Below are 19,737 nucleotides of genomic sequence, written 5' to 3'. Positions count from 1 at the left end.
AGGAAAGCCTACAAACGTTTAGAAAGAAGAACAGGGAAGTTTTCCAAGGTTAAGATAGAGCCCTATAACCAGCATCAAAGTCCTGTCATGTCATGTTTTTAAAATGTATTTTGGAAACCTCCATCTTATCAGAGCCCTGATAAGGTTTCCAAAATACATTTGACTGAGATTATTAGACATATTATTACAATAGTATGCTATGTTGGGGTAGTATTATTCAGTCAAAGATAATCTGGGTGAGGTTGTGGAGCTTGAGTCAAAATATCTGACATGTGCTCCTTGTTTTTGCTTGATCTACAGAACCACTGCAGGAGTTCCTGGTAAAAGGAGGGGGTAAGATCTTCTACAGTAACCTACCTGAGTATCTGATGTGTTTAATAGTTGGAAACATACTGTTTAAAGCCAAGAGCTCACTTTAATGGTTGAGTTAAAACGTGTAGCTAATGTACAGTAACACTTGAAACAGGATCATCTACATCTAAATGTGCTTGTTTATATTCATTGTAAGGCTAACCCTTTCAATGTTTTATGCATTTATAAGACAAGGGGATATTGATCTATTCTTTTGGTAAATTTGGGAAAACTCACCTGAGGTAATTTTGGTCCAAAATAGAGTCTCTGTGGATCTGTAGCAGGAGTAGGATTAGACCAGTGTCTGTGAAGTTTATCTATTTTTTCTTTCTTTTTTTCTTTTTTTTTTGTATCTCAAGTTTATTATTGCTTTCCCACTCCTCAAACAGCTTTGATTCATTTATTATTATTATGAATCATCTTTTTAAAAAATCATCTATAGCCAGCTACAGTTGCTCATGATGAATGGCCAAATTTGGTATGTTTCATGTCTCTCGATAAACAGCTAATAAGTCATCGTCATTTATGTTTTTTCTTGCACCACAAAGTTGATGTAATGTTGGAAGCATTTTAATTATAAACCACAAAATGACCAGATAAACTGCAGCAAACTACTTTGAATGAAACTACTTTTATGGCTCAGGGCTTGGTTTACACCAGTAAACTAGTTGGCCTATCCATAATTTCCCTTTATCATTAGCTCAGCATACAGTGAAACATTGCCCAGCTATTGCCCAATAAACCACAGAGCAGTCATGAACCCAGTCCCCGGTTAAAACATGGGATTATCAGGTGATCTGCATTTCCTCTTCTGTAGGCCCGCCTCCTCATTTTTTCTCTATCTTTGCGTGATGTGGGTCAACTGAGTGCAGTTGTAGTAGGCTAGTGTGAATAGACCGCAGCAGTGAGCCTGAGGCTTCACCAGTCTGCCAAATCACCCCTCCCTCTACAACACACCACGTCCACGCTTTCACTCACATTGCTAATGTAATGGAAACCACTGCTAATGTTGTGTATAAAATGTATATACGTGGCATATTATGGTGTGCCAGACATGCCCTTTCTGCAGAGTTATTACAATCATCATCATGTCAGCCATTCATTACGGCTACATGCAGTTACTCCTACTGAACAGCACACTCACTATCAGCCCCCTCACTTGCTGATTCATCAAGGATACATCATTCACTATTTACCTTCTGGCTTTCACTCACTCACTCACTTACTCACTTTGTTTACATCCATGTTTACACGCAGCCCAATTCATGTACATAGACAGACTGTGCTTTTTGCATGGTTTTGCAGTGCTCCATTTTGGTATGTGGGAGGATATCTGGTAGCTTAAAGGAAACCTCTTATAAACACAGCAGAATAATAGAAGGGAATTTGAGTAACTTTCATTGTATGTATATTTTTTTCAGTGCTGAAATTTGAGCTTCCACCACAACCACGACCGTCTTTGTGTATACAAACACAACACTGGATCCAGTTCACTCTTTGGCCTTTCTGCACAGAGTCACAGCAGCCAAAGAAAGGAAACTAAGCACAACATTGTCTGAATGAGAAACCGGCTACAACTGACAGATGTTTTGATTAATCTGTCTCTCTCTTTGTACTAATGTTGCTTTGATCCATGGAAATGTTAGACATTTGTGGAAAATGTCCACAATTTTCCAGTGCTTGACCCTAATTTTCCACAATTCAAGCTGATGTCAAGAGCTGAAATAGCCTAAGTCATTTCAAACCATTTCACACATAACTATAAATAATCAGTTGTTTCAGCTTCTCGAGTGTGAATATTTTTCATTTTGTCCTGTATCCTTTTAGGGGATTTCAAGCAAAATAAGAAAATTCATAATATTACAGTGGGATCTGTAATCTTTTAGTGGGCATATTTAGCATTTTGCAAATAATTAATCAATTAGTCAATAAAATAACTGTCAGATAGACATGACATCCTCTGATTTCTATATCCTAAAAAAAACAAAAACAAAAAAACAATTTACAGTGATTGAATACAGAAATTCAGGAACTCCTCACATTAAAAGCCGTGACTTAACGTTTGGTGTTTGTATAAAATGAATAAACAATTCTGAATACATTTTCCAGCTAATTTTCTGTTGATCAACAACACGTTTAATTCATCATGTCAGCCCAATATCAAGACAGTTATTTGCGAGATTAATACATGAAGCTCAGTCCAATTGTGACCTTAATTTCAGTAAGACAACCTGATTAAAGATGTGCATGACATTTACAAGGATAATGCTTTAATCTGGTTGTAATCAAATGATCAGTGGGCCAGTAAACAACACACACACACACACACACTCACATTTACCCACCCAGCTATCACCGCCATCACCTGTGCTCAACCTGAATTCCTTGCTGGCACCTCACATGTGCTGTCTGCCCCACCCCCACCCTCACCCTGCTCTATTATGTAATGATACCTCAGCACATAACATCACAATACCACAGATATTTCTATACAACTACACATACAAAAACAAAACAGGCTTACACATGTACACGCATGCACACTGGCAAACACAATGACCCCCACTTTGCCTGTGCAGCTGAAACAAGCATAGCGCAGCATCGTAGGACCATGTGGTGAGATTTGTATGAATTAATCTATTATATTACTGGAATGCCAAGCATTTAGTGTTCAGTTAATCCGAGTCCAAAATCTGCAAAGCACTAATTGTGAAGTCTCTCACATGCGTCTCCTTCCATTGGCTGAACAATTATGCACAATGTGATGTCAGCTGAGTGCATTAAGGTGCCTTATTGCTACAATGTAAATATTACATAAGAGCACAATTTATGAGTTTAGTTGAGATATTCCCCGTTTTCCTTTGCATAGCTTTTTGATTCATCAAGTGTGTGGTTATGGTATATTTCATCATGCTGACCCACTTTTATTTCATTGTATCTGACAGGGGCTGTAAATCATCTTGGAAGATACGATCTCAGGGGACTCTGCTGTCTTGACTTCACACCGGCCTTCACTGTGAGTGCACGTGCATGTACCAAATCCCAAATCGTCTCCTCAGAATGCGAGCTTTTATCTCTCATTTTTCCTCATTCATTACCCTCTCTGTTTGCCACCTCTGCCTCATCTACGCACCTCTCTTTTTTCTGTCCACACTATATTCTATCTGGTGATTCCCTTTCACTCACTACGCTTGAATAATTGAGCAGTCGTGTAAGATGCCGTCATCACGAGCGGCAGACTCCCGAGAAGCACATTCAGGCCAGAGAAACTGATGAGGATGTTATTTGCCTGTAGCTCGGGCGTGCCCCAAATATCACACACAATGTCATGGGATACACGTGCGTCCTTGAAAATGTAGTCCTTGTATCCCTGTCTCTACTGTGTCCCCTTGTTGGTGACATCATGGTGATGGGGACCACAGATGGTGGGCAGCGCAGAGTCTTCAACCCCGGCACGCCAAGGCCCGTCATCGCTGTGAGCTTCTAGCAAGGCAGAAATTACTTTGAAATAGCTCTGATTTCCATCGCAGGGCTGCCCACTGTGCAATTTTAATGAGCATGGAGGCTGTTTTGGGACTGGTCGGCACTAAAACCCCCTGAGGACTTGGGGTGAGTAAGAGCATGTGTGTGAGTATGCAGCTCCAACCAATGTCTCTGCATTTGTGTGCAGTTGTAAAGTCACAGTGAGGCTTCACCTCACGTGAGTTTTTTTTTTTTACTGGAGTGCAGTGAATTATGGGGGAGGGGGATTTTTGGAATAAGTGAATAAGCGCCTCATTGTGTCATTCCCTTCGTTACGCAGACAGCACATGGCAACCGGACAGACACCCTTAAATCATTAACTTGTTAAAACCAATAACGGGATGTGGACCCACAATTAAAACCTACACAGCAAGGGATAAGAGGGGCACTAAGTTCATTATGTGCAATCCTATTGATGCACGAACACACACGCTCAGTTACACCAACACATGCTTGTTGGATACTCGGAAGTGAAAACAACAGAGCCTAGTGGTGCTCACAATAACAACAAAGGATTATTGTCTCAACCTTACACTAAATACTCCCAGTATTGTAGACATTAAAAAAAAAAAAAAGACATAATTTTATTGGGGAACCAAAACTTTTTCAAAATGAATTTGTAGAGGGCAGAAACACCACACAGATGTGTGGAGGTAGTTGAATTATTACCAAAAAATGTGGAAAAACAACTGACTGTCCTTCACGCTCCCCAAAACTGAAGGGAGGTTAGGTCTCCTCCCTGCGCCCTCCACACATCCTTTTCCCGTCCTTTTCCTCTTGCCCCTCGTTTTCATCCTCCAGAGGAGAAAAGGGGGGGAGCGGTGGAGGGCAAGGGCTTCTCTGCTAAAAACTGCATGGATACAAGGGGGGGCCGAGAGGGAGGGAGGGAGGCAGAGGGGAGGAAGGAGGGAGGGCGGTCTCTGTTGTTGTAATGTAGCACAGTCAGTGTGTCAGAGACAGGCCCATCACAGAATCAGCCAGTCAGTGTGTCAGAGCGTGTGACGGGGAGGGGCGCACGCGTGTGCATCCGTGTTTTTAACTCCGGCTATGTTTGCGTGTGTGTGTGTACATGCAGCATGGCTGATTTCATCCTGTCTGAGCTGAGAGAAATCAAACCACACCCTCCTAAAATACGCCCCGCCACTCTCTCGTGCCCATGTGCACGCTGTATCCATGGATGTGATGCTGGGGTGGAGAGAAAAAACGGGCTCAGGAAAACTGTGACGGGCATTTTATCACTGATATTTTTTCATTCTATAAACAAATATTTAATTAATCCAAGAAATAATTGCAGATCAACCAAAAGGGGAAAATAATTGTTATTTGTTATAATGCTGATGTGTATTAAAGAATTTTATGTTCCCCCCACAGCCCAGAATCCAGTTCAGTTATCTGTTATATAAAACAGAAATGTAACAAATCCTCAGATTTAAGCTGAAAATATAAAATCTCCTAGATATTATTTTGCTGGATTTGGGGTTTAAATTATTTAAAAACTGCTTTCCTGATCAACAAATCAATTAATTAGTAATTCTAGACTCATATGAGACAGTTAGCCTATTTGCCAGATTTATATATATAATGCATTGTGTGTTTGAGATTTCAGTAAATTTTGTTTCCTCTTCGATCATGTTGCAAGATTAAACTTTATGGTTGAATCACACCTCATCTTATGAATAGAAAATATGACTCAGGCAACATATTTATGTAGTTTCATAAAGTTTTACAGGAGCACAGTTAATGTTTGACTTTCTCCCTTTCCTTTTTATTTCACCATGCCTGGAAGCAAAGATCAGGTTGAAGCAGCCTATGTTTGACTCTTGTATTTCAGCAGCTGGAATACAACACAACCACGTCGGCCTCCTCTCTGCTGGAGATGTTTACGTGTTTACTCATTGTGATCTAACGATGAAGGCATATAAAAGCTACAGTAGTGTTTGGGCTCTGTAGTAGCAGCTGGTTAGAGGATCAGCCAGCCCCCCTACTACTGCCAGTCAGATTACCGAGGCTCTAGTCTCACACCCTGTCGCCCCTCCTTCTCCCAGCCCTCTCACCACTCGCCAACCCCCCCCCACCTCACCCACGCACGCACACTTCAAAATGTACAGTCTCTAAATCTGCACCCCATCGAGTCTCACATCTGTTTAGTGAGACCTGCTTTCCAAAAACAAGTCCCGCTCACACATCATCGCCATCGTTTCATGGCTGGAAAAAAACAACAACAATCACACAAATATGAAAACGTGTGGGCACGAAACACTCCCCAAAAATGTGCACAAAAAAATACCAGCAGACAGTTCGGCTTTCAAAAATGTGTCATTTATTAAAAGAGTTCTTCCTTTTTGTATCATTATTGAAAAAAGTAGCCAGAAGAGTAATATCATGTAAAGATGGGGGTGAGAGAAAGACAAGAGTTTAAGTTTGGAAAGAAAAAGATCCTAACGGGGTAGAGGGAGATTGAAGGAAGGAGAGAGGGCAGGAGCAGACGAATGCAGCAGAATGGGGGAGGGGAGGGAGGGCAGGGCGAAGAGGGGGGGGGGACTACAGTCAGCTTTTACAATGTAAGAAGAAGAAGAAGAAGAAGGCAGCTAAAATAAACAGGACATATTATTTCTGACCAGTCAGCAGTGGTCGGTCGCTGCAGTAGAAAACGTACATGAAAACCAAAAAGAGGACATTAACAATGAAAAATAAGTGCAATTGGTTTTTCTGTCTTAACCACAACCGTATAAAAACAGGAGTTTGGGTGGAAGACTCCCCCCCAGCCTCTGATCTAGAGTCAGCGTCTGGAGCGTCTCGCTGTCATTTCAGGGCAGGACAGTCTGACTCTGGCTCTGTGACTGAAGGGCTGTACACACACACACACCGCACTCCCAAAAAAACGTAGGCAGTAACATGGAGGCTGCCAGTGGCTCTTGTGTTCACATGTGGTGCTTTTTCAAAGGAGGTTTAGTACGTGGACACCCCACCTCCCCCTTAATGTAAATATCATATGAACCACTCATATCAATTTAAAAATACATTAGTCTAAATATTTACAATTCTTTCGCAATATAAGTAAATCCAAATCACATCACTATATCCCCCTCCGACTTTCATAAGAATATTGTGACCAGATTCCCAAATAAAGAGAGAGCCTCCTATCAAATGTCTAAATTAGAGCTGGAATTAGAATAACAGTAGCAGCAGTAGAGGGTTACATTTATATTTTGTTTTTTCTTCAAGTTTTCAAATGCACCAGCTACGAGTGCAGTTCAGTCTGTTCCTCTGTTTATCCGGACCAATATAAAAGCCCCAAAGGAGGGCTTCACTTTAATATAGTAACGTGACAGATAGTAGCCACTGCTGTTGGTGTGGTATGTAAAAGCTGAAGAGGATGTAGGCAGTTTTGGATTAACCATAGATGTCAGAATACTAGAGCTGGATGATGCCGGTTATTAAGCAGTAGATAGTTGATGAGACTGTTGGGTTTTGATGCCGTGTGTGTGACTTCAGAAGCAAGATGAAAAAAACGACTACATGTAGGCTTTTCATGATTGAATGTGTACTGGTTTGTGTGAAATACAAGCAAACAATCGAAACGCAGTATGAGTGCACTAAAAGCACCAAATGCTTGTTTTTTTTCCTGGTAAAAAGGCACAGTAGTCCAATAGTTCAATCGTAGGATTTCACATCCTTGGTTTTTTGTTTCCTCGTGTTAGCAATAAAAACCACAAACAAACTGTCAACAGCATCTTCCCTATCGCTTCGAAACAAAAAAATAAAAACTGTAGGCCAAACTATGCAAGCGCACAGGAGGCGATACTCAGCTGCCCAATAAATAAATACAAACAATAAATAAAAGCAGTGTCAGATCAACACATGAATAAATTAACTGTGGGACTCCAGAGTCACATGTCCTTGAGTGGTCCTTATTTTTCCTCAGGCTGGTCTTTGTAAAAGTCTTTCTTGGATTTTGTCGTGAAGCTGATTACCGGTTGGTTTGACAGTCGGGCGACGAGAAGAGCAGTCGTGACCTCTGATCGCCGCGATGTCACTCCTCCCTCGATGCCGTGATCGTCGATCTGCCAGCCAAGTGCCCCGAACCGTTACTTGGATTACATTCGTGAGTTGATGACATCATGTTTTCCACAAGTGTCCAATGACTCCCAACACACCACCACATGTACAGTAAATGCTGCGTTCTGTACACTGGATTTCTCACATCACTAGCTACAAGATTTTCAAATGACTTCAATGTCATTTTTTTGTTTTTTTTTGTTTAAACCTCTTCAAGTCAGACACCTCAGTTCTATCTACAAGTGAATGTAAAGTCAACGTGTCGTCCTGCCGTTAAGACTGGAATCAAATTCAGCTCCGTTCTGTGTTACTCACTCTGGACAGCATCCTCACAAGAGTTACCTCATCCAATAAAACCTTGGAAGCTTTCATTCTGAACACTGACATCAGCTTTTCTATTTTCTGATTGAGCATGTCTCTCAAGTCGGATGTCTGCTGAAACAGTCATGTCTGAATACAGTGTACTGATTGTTTTCATGCTGAGGAGGAACTCGCATTTGCTCATCCAAATTCTTCAAGAGTCTCTCCTATTGGTCATTAACCTGTAAATAGCCGTTAATCTTTAGTTCTTCTCTCTTAAAAACCCACTCAACCACAACCACCTTTTGTGCCCATTTTTACTGTTGTGTGATTGTTATTATCAGTTTGTTTTGATCCGATGAAATACGCCCTGTTGTTTGAAATAACTGTTGTTGTAGCGGTGGCGTTGATGAGGGGTTGTGTGTCATCTATCGTTTGTCTTCAACATCTAAGCACCTACAATTCTTTCCTCCCTTTCCTCTCTTTAATGTTCCTATAATGACAGGCCGTCAGCCTCTTCCCTTCTTCCTCTCACAGCAGCTTTTAGCTCGGTGGTGTAACAAAGCCAGGCTGCCGGCTCTTTGCTCGTTGGATGCATCAGGTCTCTAAGGGGGCGGGGCTCACCCTGGGCAAAGGCTTAAGTGTGACATGAGGAGATTGGCTTTGACCCTGACAGGCCTCGACGGTCTCACTCTCACTCTGTTGTCCAGCAACAGGCTGGCTTTGGCACCTGGGCGACTTCTTTATGTTTTTGGAGTGCTTGTAGGTTGTGGTGGAGGAGATGGAGCTGTCTTGTGTGGCGGGGCTGCCTCTCCTGCTGGGCGGGGGGATGGCGGCGACAGGCTGGTTCTCATTGTTGCCTGATGCGGCCGTGCCCTCGTGCGAGGGGCAGGCTTTTCGCGGGGACAGGATGGGGGCGACGTGGACCCACGTCAGGCTCGGCTCAGAGCTTTGACCTGCTTTGTACTTTGATAGCTTGCCTACTTCCTCACCGTTACTGTCCTTTCCCTTTGTGTCCTCCTCATTTGGCTGGCTGATACTGGCCTCCTCGGGCGTATTTTGGCTCATTTCAGACGCCAGTGATGGAGGAGGAGGAGGAGGGGGGTCGTCCCTTTCCTCTTCATCTCGCTTCACCCTCTTCTCCTCTGCACTGACACGAGGGCACTTGGGAAGCGACGCACAAGGCGTGGGAGTGTCTGTGCCGGTCCAGCTGAGTCTGCGCTTCTGCAAAATGAGCAGGAGAGTAATTTGCAAGTGAGTATGGACGTTGTGGTGATGGCGCCGGTGGTTTGTGCACGAGAAGGCTCTTTGACACACACACACACACAGAGGAATGCGTTTGTTCTCACCTTGACGGGAATATGTAACTGATCCCTGTGCTTGTGTGGTGGGGTGGAGCCGGTGGTGTCTTGGAGGGAGCGGGCAGGGGATGTGGCGACGCTGGAGGCTGCAGAGACAGGCAGAGTGGGGATCTGAGGAAACCAAAGCTTTAACATCATCTCCACCTGGAGCAGAGTGTTCAGGTACTTCTCCCTGGAAGACAAGAACATGAAAAGAGGAGATGTCAATGTCAAGTGAGGAACAGATGGCAATTCTGTCCCAGCAAAACATCTGAATGTTTATTCTGGCCTCCGTATATAAATCTAGATAAAATGTCCCTGTGAAGTTTGGTGTTCCTCTGCACTGCCTGTGAATGCTGTAACTCTACCTACCCCGAGGACTGCTCAATAAAACATGGAACAGGAGATGAGACTTGAAACAGAAGACTACCACACTGGTCCGTTCTTGTTATAACTACAATTCAATAATCAAAAAATCCAGCTAAGATCTGGTGTCTAATGATACAGAGGCAAGATGAGAATGAGGCTCAGGTTGTTGGAAACACTGAGGTGGACGGTGGGACAATGTGGGATGACAACTCACCCGATGTTGGGTCTCTGTAAAACTCCCACAATCCTCTGGATACGATCCATGGCAACGCTCTGCTGGAAACTACTCAAACCTGTCAATCAAAAAAGATATTCATCCAGTCAAGACATTGATGCTCTAAAACCGACAATAAATGCACAACTATTCAGACTTTCACAGTCTCTCTCTGTCTCACACTTATAGGCGTGCACACACCACTTTCCCTTGTGATATCAGTAAACTCCCGAGTGCTGATGAGTCAGCCGCAAAGACTGTCGCTTCACACATGCTGCACTTTGGACTACATCAATAGGCTGCGTCAATACAGGCTGCTGCACAGGGGAACAGGCGCTCTGCTGTGTGCAGGCCGATCGGATCGTATAAACGTGAGTTCAGCATCTACACGTTTAGCTGCCAGTCTGCACATATGCTCGTCTGGAGGCAGTGACGTAGTGTAAGGGCTGCTTACCGCGGTCGAATCGGCCCCTCTTCAGTCCATTCAGCAGCTCCAGAAGGGGCCTGACAAAACCCTGCAGCTCAGCACACTGACAGGAAGAGGAAGAGAAGACAGATTACTACCGAGTTTGGGTTAGGACTTGCTGTCTGAGTCAGTCTGCTGGGCTCGTCTCAGCACACACACAAACACGCCGCTCTGTCATCCCCTGTCCCGTACCTTTTGAGCGAACAGCAGATCTCCCTCTGATTTTGGGATCGGTTTCGTACGGTCCGTCTCATCCAGGCCGATGCGAGCCGCCTTGCCGCCTCTCTGCAACCTGTACGACTCCTCCTCTTCCTCTTTGTCTGTGAAGCCGTCACACGTCCACTGGGACCCGGGACTTTCCGATCCCCCGTCCCCATTGGCTGAGGGTCCGCTGGCCTCGCCGATGATCACGGAGGACGAGCCGTCTGTCAGGAAGACATCCGTGTCGTCCTCCGCCTGCTCCGAGTCGCTGAACAAGAGGCTGTCGCTGGAGCTCAGGGAGTCGAAGGAGGGCTGGGAGGAAGTGCTGCCCTGGGACTGCATCGCTGTTGGGGAAGCAGCACCAGTGGGGGGATTAGGGTTATTATGACAGTTGACTTATCTTAGAAAGACACACACACACACAAAAAAAAAAAACTTGACTGACACAAGAAACAAGAACGTTTATAACTCTGAGAGACAGGCCATGTGAAGACAAACAAGAATCAAAAGGCAAATAAACAAAAATCACTGTGAAAGAACTGCTTTCCATTTGGCAAAGCTCATTTTTTAGCCCATCTCTCTCCCAAAAATAATAACCCCAATTACTCAAAATGGTGGGTATACCAGTGCCCTACTTTAACATGGTGCAGAGGGGGACTGGGGCTAGGCAGTAGGCACACAATGGTAGTGCATGTCTGGCTCCCATTGAGGAGATTGGAGACTGGAGAGGAGAGTAAAATGTGAGGGGGATGGGAGATTGTAGAGTAGTGAAATCAGAATAGGCAGTCTCTCTCTCTCTCTCTCTCTCTCTCCCCCACTGCCTCCGGTGCTCTCTCTAGCCCCTCCTCTCTGTCTCGGGCTTGCTCTCCATCCCCCCTTGGAGTCACACACACACATACAGACACACAAACCTCTCTCTTTCCTCTCCGGCTGCATTTCTGTATGCCTCTCATCTCTCTCTGCTCTGCCTTCAGCTCATCCTGTTCGTTATGCGCACGCACACACACACACAGTCACTCACACACACAGAGCTCCTCTTCCTTTCCTCTTCCACAGACCAGACCAGCCCATCTCCTCCTCCTCCTCCTCTTCCTCTCTTACTCACATTTTACATTCTGTATCTCTGCCCATGTGCCTTTCTCTCACCTCTCCTCTTCCTTTCCTTCTCTCTCTCTCTCTGTAATCTCTGAGTGCCTGCTGGTCTCTGATCCCACCAACACAGCAGGGGAAAATTAGAGGGGTCAGAGGAATACTCTCTGCCGCTACACACACCAACACAGCTTTTTTTATCAATGTGACAAAAATATAGTCAAACACACTCACAGACAAAGAGGAGTGATACTGATTTTTTTTTTTTTTTTTTTTTAATTTTAGGAGTGTGCCCACACAGAGACAAAAAGAACAAAAATCACTCAGAGTCCACCCTGTTCAGCGTTTCCAACAGACCTATGCCTTGCCATTCACATTTTATATGTGTCTGATGGCTGGTTGCTCCCTCCTTAAAACCATATTTTAAAAACATTTTTCATGAGTCAACTAAAAACAAATAGTGGGACAAAATTATAATTCAATTTAGTCCTCATTCCTTCTTCTTTTCTTTTCTTTTTTTCCTTCCCTCTAACGCCCCCTCCCTGGTCTGGTCCACAGCCGGGATGGGGACGGGGTTGGGTGGGGTGGGATGGTGCATATGTCGGTAACAGCCTGCACAGGTAGGCATGGACCATGAGGCTGCGTCTCAGGTGCTGGCTGCCTGTGTGTGTGCGTGCGTGCGTGTGCGTGCGTGTGTGCGTGTGTGTGTGTGTGTGTGTGTGTGTGTGTGTGTGTGTGTGTGTGTGTGTGTGTGTGTGTGTGTGTGTGTCTAGTGTCTGCGCACCAGGGTGAACCAACCAACCACCACAACAGGAACTATAACTACACTACACACCGCACAGTTTCATATAAAACGTCCTGTACATTTACAACCAAGACAACACCATTTAAAACATCTGAAATCAATCTGGGTGACATGGCAACAAAGCGAATAACGTTATCAAACATAGGCTACGCTTGCGATATGGTTTCTTATTGTGTTGTTAAGACGATATTAAAGTCCTGCGGATAGCACAGTGTTACACAACAATTGATAATAAATTATATTTAAAAAATGGTTGTCAACAAGCTACGGTAAATAGGTTTATCAATAAATTATAGCACACAGTCAGAGAGAGAGGATATGGGGGTACAGGAAATTCCTTTAGGCTGCACTACGAACTTCGGGAAACGTGAGCGAGAAAACAAAAACACACTCACCCTCAGTAACGTGGGATTACAAAAAATACAAAAAACAAAAACCACAGCAGCTGCCACAAACGAGCGTTATTATCGGCTCTCTTCCCGACTTTGTAACGGCAAGTCCGTCAGTTCTCGGTCCGTCGCTGGAGCTGCATCGGGGCGCCCAGCCTCAGCTCTCGTCGCTCCGCCCGGCCGCCGCTCATCGGTGTGTCTTTGCTCGCTCTTTCTCTCGTCACTTTACGAGCGTCAACATGTGCGCGGATCCACGTGCCCACGTTTTGCGCGCATTCTATTGGCTGCCGGCCCGGCGGCGGCGCGCGCCATTGGTCGACCCATTCAGCCAGTGATTGCTTTACTCGTCGCTGATTGGTCGGCGGCCCGGGCACTCACGGTCCAGCCCACTCATGTGTAGCTCGTGTGTATGGTGTGGGCAGAGCTGCAGCTACTACCGCGAGCGGGGTGTAAACACATGCACGCACTACACGCACGGCGTCAGCCGGCACGAGATACGCACTATATGTTCTATGCATCTGATGTACACAGTATTGATGACCCCGCCCCCTCACACTCACACCTAAAACACAAAACCACGCGCACGGTGTGAACGCACCACAATATTAAAAAATATTCTGCAACCAAGCTCCGATCACACTGATTTAGTTTGATCGAACAGACGCAGAACCAAGAAGCTGCAGAAAAATGTTGATGACTCCACCTCCTTCAAATAAATAAGATATTTTTCTGTATTATTGGTTGTTGGGTTGTATCATTATTAAACAATGATAAATATAGGCCTACACTAGATTGCTCCCACTTCCTTCTTTTCAGCTCCATAGGAATAAAGTCAATCATCAGTAGATTTATGTTGTAGACATTGCAGGAGAAAATATCAATAAGATATGACATTTCTGACAGCAACGGAGCAGTAACAGAAATATATCATTTTAAGTGGCTGAGGTTATGCAACATTACCTGGAATAGACCATACGTTTTTTTCCCCAAACACAACTTGTCAACCCTTTCTGAGATATCTTAGATAATATAGCCTACCTATTTTTTGAATAAAAATGTATTATTATTATTATTATTGTTATATTTTTGTAATTTGCTTCCAGCTTTGCCATGGGAGATGTGGATTTTCTGTATTCCCAGTTGTCTTGTACGCTTACCTGACAAACAGGCTTTGCGACGGAGAGATTTAACATCACACATCCTCTAACATGGAGTCTAATTCTAAAAAAGAAAAGAAAAAAAGGATTGTCATTGTTCTCATAGCACAATTTGAAAACAAAACTCAAAAATAAGACGTAAATGTGAAAAGAATGCCCTATGTCATGTTTAATTTCATTTTAAAGATCATGTTTTTATCAAATGTCACTGGGGCTCTATTGTTAAATTGACATCACATCAATAACATTGTGACATAGAGAGCAAAAAGTGGCAGCTTTGTTTCTACGTTCGTGATTTATGGTATGGAAACAGCCACCCTACCCCCTCTGCTTTAGGTTACTACATACTACATAGTGAACCCAATGACCCTCCTCTTGAAACATGTCGTGCAGTATAGCAGTATGTATAGACCACACAAACACACAAACACACACACACAGAACTCATCTGTTCTCTACTTATCAGATGTATTGGTATTTCCCCCACCCCATAAGACTTTAATTGCAGGTCAGTTATTATGGTGGATTTTACTGGTATTTTTAGATGTGAAATGCCAGGTTGAAGCATGAGGAGTGGTGGGTGCCTTTAAGCGCCTTGCATGTCAGGGAGGAAGGGGCTTCCCTTCCCCCTCTATACATACAACATACACATGAACCCACTGACCCTCTCCTCAACACGCACACAGCAAGCTGTGTCCTTGTGTGATTGACAATACCTGTCTTCAAGCATTGTTACTATGTCCAACCAGTCAGTAACCTCAACACCAGCCGAGAAACCACCCTCTTTAGTTGTCCAAACACAATAATGTTTAACCTTTGGTAATAGTAAACCCAGGGAAAAGGTTCCTGTTTGTGTATACGTTACAGAGACGAGGTCAACAGAAAAAAGCGTTCCATCCCCAACAGCATTCCTCTGCAGCACATGAACCCGTTGAACCTCCTCTGAGTTCATGAGTGCTGAAGACCACCCCCATCATTTCCATCTCCCATCTCCCATCCCCCTAAGTCCCAACCCCCCACCTGATGTGTGTGTGTGTGTTTTTCTCTCCATCGCCTTCACATCATTGCCCCTTGTATTGACATGCTTGAGAATTCAATAGGAATGACCATGTTAAGCCTAAGCCTAGGGATGGTGCTGCAGTCGATGAAGTGGGTCAAAGTGCAGTGCGTTCAATGGGACCCTAATATGGCAAACAGAGCCTTGCTCTTATAGGTTACTGAGGATAGAAATGGAGTAATGCACATCTGGAATAAAATATTACATTGACTTCGAAGTTACGATGCAATATAAAAGATTTGTCGATCAATAGATTGGAGATGGGCTCATATCCTCAAATGACACGCTGACCAGTGCTGCAGAGTGCTGTGGTTTATATAGTGGACAGGGCTGAGTGAGATCAATGGGGGAATACACAGTTATACTGATTATCATAATGTTAACACGCATTGAAGAGCTGCTCATTGTGAAAGTGTGCAGGCATTGGGGTAGTGAAAGCACTCGGGAGTTTCTGTAAGGCCATAAGCAGGTGTGGTGAGGGCTAGACACCACAACAGATATTTGATCTGCCTGAGGGAAGACAGAGGCCTAAAGAGAGACTAAACTGTAAACTGTGTCCTGACTCTCATTGCAGAGGCCCAGCAACATATCACGTTTCACCTGGAAACCAGGACAGCTGGGAAACAATTACACACTGCTGCTGCTGCTGCTGCTGCTGGTGCTGGTGGTGGTGCTGCTGCTGCTGTTGGTGCTGGTGGTGCTGCTGCTGCTGTTGGTGCTGGTGGTGCTGCTGCTGCTGCTGCTGCTGCTGGTGCTGCTGGTGGTGCTGCTGGTGCTGGTGCTGGTGCTGGTGGTGCTGCTGCTGCTGGTCCTCTCTGCACTGCACCTGTCTGCCAGCCAGCCCGTTTGTCTGTCTGTCTGTCTGCAGCCTCCTCTACTTTAGAGGAGGTGGATTAGCTGGGTCAGTTATCACATATCATGGTCGATCAATTGTATCAAAGGAACAAGATTAAACTGTTATGTGTGTAACTGCCTCTGTGCCTAGACAGTGCAGTTCATATTTCAGGCCATGATGAGAAGCACTAAATGTGGTTCGAGACATCATGGCACAAAGCGATCACACAATTATTGATCAGTATCTCCCTGTCAGTCAGGATGGGTTCTGCATTGGCATTGGTAGAACAGCACTTTCATAACAGTTTCTCATCAAAACGTATGGATGTAACTCAGCTGTGCATCCATAGCTACGGGACCATATTTATGTACGTAATCCGACAGTAAATGAACACATGTGAGTTGGAAATAATAATACCCTAATTAAAAACCATTGACGTGTAGGTCTGAGAACCAGTCCAACTCCATCCCTCCGCCGAGCCTGCGACGTCTCTCCCTGCTCACATTTGTGCAGCGGAGACATGTGTTCAACAGTAAACAGTGGGATCTTCACATGTCGGAGAGACGGTCCGTTGGTAAGATTTGTGAATGAAATCAACCGACACGCCCCCCGGGTGGACGTAGCCAATGGCGTGCGACGACGCTCTAGCCACGCCCGTATATGGAACGCCGAGCGACCAATGGGAAGCCGACGACAGTTACTGCTGTTGCATAATTTGGCTGAAGCGCTTCACGTTTGAGAGGAGCGGTGCACAGTGTGAAAGGATGGAGCAGCAGGCGCCTGCGCACACGCTCAAACACACACACACGGAGATGGTGGAGGTAATAAAAGTAAGTTCCTGTGAGAACTATTCAATGCCAGTGTAACAAATCACTGTTACACCCAGAGAGCAGAGCAGTTATTAGTGCACGGGACTGATCGAAAGCTTCCTAAGCGATGTGATGACAACTAACATCCATACAGAGACGGTGGTGTACAGGCGTTGTTGAGCCCTGAGATATAAAGACTTTTTTTTTTTTCCAAAATCACAAACACAATTTTAATCGATGTTTTTATTTGATAAAGCAAGAGATAACTGATCGGAACAGGAAAGTTATAATCAATTACTGGATAGGTAATGGACTATGGTTATTACATTGATTAACGATCTGGATAGACATAGTGGTTGTGACTCTTCCGGACCAGCCATGCACTGAGCAGAGAGTGATGTAACCTTTGCAGTTATATTTTAATGTTTTAAATTTATCCTTGACTTCACAATGTGATGTAATCCAGATCAAAAGACTCTTGATTTTAAAGGGAACTCCACCCTGAAAACACAATTTAGATGTATTTGATGCCTATATCTTATTCTAGTGATTGAGTAAAACAAAAGGTTTCAAATTATAGCCTCTATTATTAACCTGAGCATCAGAATTTCAGTGGTAGTTTTTCCATTGATGATGGAAATACCAATGGACTCACACAGGCTCACAAACCAATCATGACAATGTATGATGAGTTGCACAATGTAAATTGTGTTTTAGGGTGGATTTTCCGTTCAAAGACTCAGCAGCATGTCACGTGGAGAGGGCTCCCTCTTGTGTCCAAAACGCAACAAGTCAATAAAGTTTAGGTAACAGAACAGTAAGTACAGATGTAATAACCCTTGTAATAGACACAGAGGCTACTGGAAATTATAAACATGCATTTAAACATACATTATTCACAGCCAGTCTTTGTTCAGGATACAACAAACAAAGCCACAATAGTCACACAGCCTATGTAAAGTGTAAATCAGAATGATGCAAGTTTATGTAATAGTTTATGCATTGAACATATGGAGCATCGGCAATAACAATAGGCCTCTTTAAAATATTCAAATCCTGCAACACACTGTGGCGGTGAGTGTATTTGCAGTACATGCACACAGCCTGGTTTAGATCTTGTCTGGGATGTGGTGCATGAGAAACACATCACTCTGACACTCCTGTTGTGTCTCCATTTCTCACCCTCTCAGCCTCTGTCTTCTTCTTCAGGAACCTGAATGAGGTGTTAACATGTCACCACATGCAGCGTCCTGGTTTCATCTGATTCTTCCAAATAACACATTCAGCTTTCCCAAAACCAGGATAAGATATCTACATGTGTCACACACATAACACAACCTGCAAGTGCACATGTGACAATGAGCCAGGATACACAATACCAGGAAAAATCTAGATGCAAAAATGACAAACTGTGTACTGTATGTTTAATACAGAGCAAAATTATTGTATATTTAAAAAACTGACTAATCTAATATTTATTTCGTACATTATATTTAGGGCTGCAATGAATATTATCAACTGATTAGCAAAAATGTCCCTAACAGTTGTTTGATACACCATTATTTTGATTAGTTTGATATGCAGCTGCTTTCAGATTCTTGAATTTTAGACTAAATCAAAAAAATATATATCTTATGAAGAAAAGAAAAAAAAATTGATAATGAATCAATGTTAAATGTAGCCTAAATTACAGTGGTATTGTGCTTTAATATACTACCAAAAAACACAAAGAAAATGCGTGTTAACAGAGAACCTGTTACATATTTACAGATTATCTCAGTTAAAAATGTTGTTTTATCGTCATGTTGGTCCAATCTGGGGGTAAGGCGCCATGAGGGATTTTTGGTGAGGGACAAACTGCCTATTTTTCAGACATACGTATATTGTGCAGCTTTCTTCAAGCATCTATATTTGAGTTAAAGGTTATTGCACCTGTATTGGATCAATAGGAATCTATACAATTACCTTTTTTTTTGCCAAAGAATTTTTAGCAGGCAATTAAAAACAAACGATTAAACATCTCTATATAGTGTCCTAACCTATAATGAAGACCATATAAAATACACATTTACATTAAACTTGGATAGGCCAAACTGCAACAGTCAAACATTACTTCAGTATATTGTGCACGCCAAGCTAAACAATCTGTAAAATGAAAACCATCATAGAGGGTCTGAATTGAACATTTCCTTGTTACAAATACTGTACCAGCAAGCGTGATACATCCTCTTCCTCTCCTCCTCCTCCTCCTCCTCTCATGTCCAGTATTTATTGCACCACAGCAGAGGATCAGTGAGTTCAGGCGAAGTTTGCTCTCAGACTGAGGCAGCCTCCTCCACAGCAGGATTTCTGTAGCTCTTGTAGAAAGTTTAACATGTCGGTCTCCTCCTCTTTAAGTCACACGTTTTCCTTTCTCCTCTCTCATGATCTGTGCATCATATGGCACCTTTCTCTTTTCCCCTATTCCTTTCTTTTCTTAACCCATCGCTATTTTTGCACTCAGTTGCTCCCATGCTCTAACCCCCTCCTCACAGCCCCACATTCTCTCCCTCTCACCCTCCTTTTAGTAACTAACACTGAATTCATTCTCACCCGCTGCTCTGTTTCCAGTCTCCTCACACCGTTATTTCTTCCCTCTCTTCTCTTTTCATACCTTCTTTCTCTCCATTTGTCTCTTACTCTGGTGCCCTGTACGCCAGAGTGGATTCAGCATGTAACATCCACACTGGCTGTTAGAAAGAGCCGTGGCAGGTGGGATCGCTGGACCCAGTCGG

General features: G+C 43.7%; 1 protein-coding gene across 1 annotated transcript; it reads right to left on the bottom strand.

Annotated features, from left to right (window-relative positions):
- Window positions 1-8,508: 8,508 nt before the first annotated feature.
- LOC310998756 (uncharacterized protein) lies at window positions 8,509-13,276 on the bottom strand. The gene is made up of 6 exons (XM_083988940.1): window positions 13,112-13,276; window positions 10,814-11,166; window positions 10,610-10,685; window positions 10,156-10,234; window positions 9,582-9,765; window positions 8,509-9,456 (listed from the first exon to the last, which is right to left on the bottom strand). The coding sequence occupies exons 2-6, from the start codon at window positions 11,162-11,164 to the stop codon at window positions 8,830-8,832; spliced, it is 1,317 nt and encodes a 438-aa protein (XP_083845066.1). The 5' UTR covers window positions 11,165-11,166; window positions 13,112-13,276; the 3' UTR covers window positions 8,509-8,829.
- Window positions 13,277-19,737: the final 6,461 nt, after the last annotated feature.

Source organism: Trachurus trachurus (genome assembly GCF_905171665.1).
Source record: "Trachurus trachurus genome assembly, chromosome: 16".
NCBI classification, from domain to species: Eukaryota; Metazoa; Chordata; class Actinopteri; order Carangiformes; family Carangidae; genus Trachurus; species Trachurus trachurus.
This window is presented reverse-complemented; position numbering and strand designations above follow the sequence as displayed.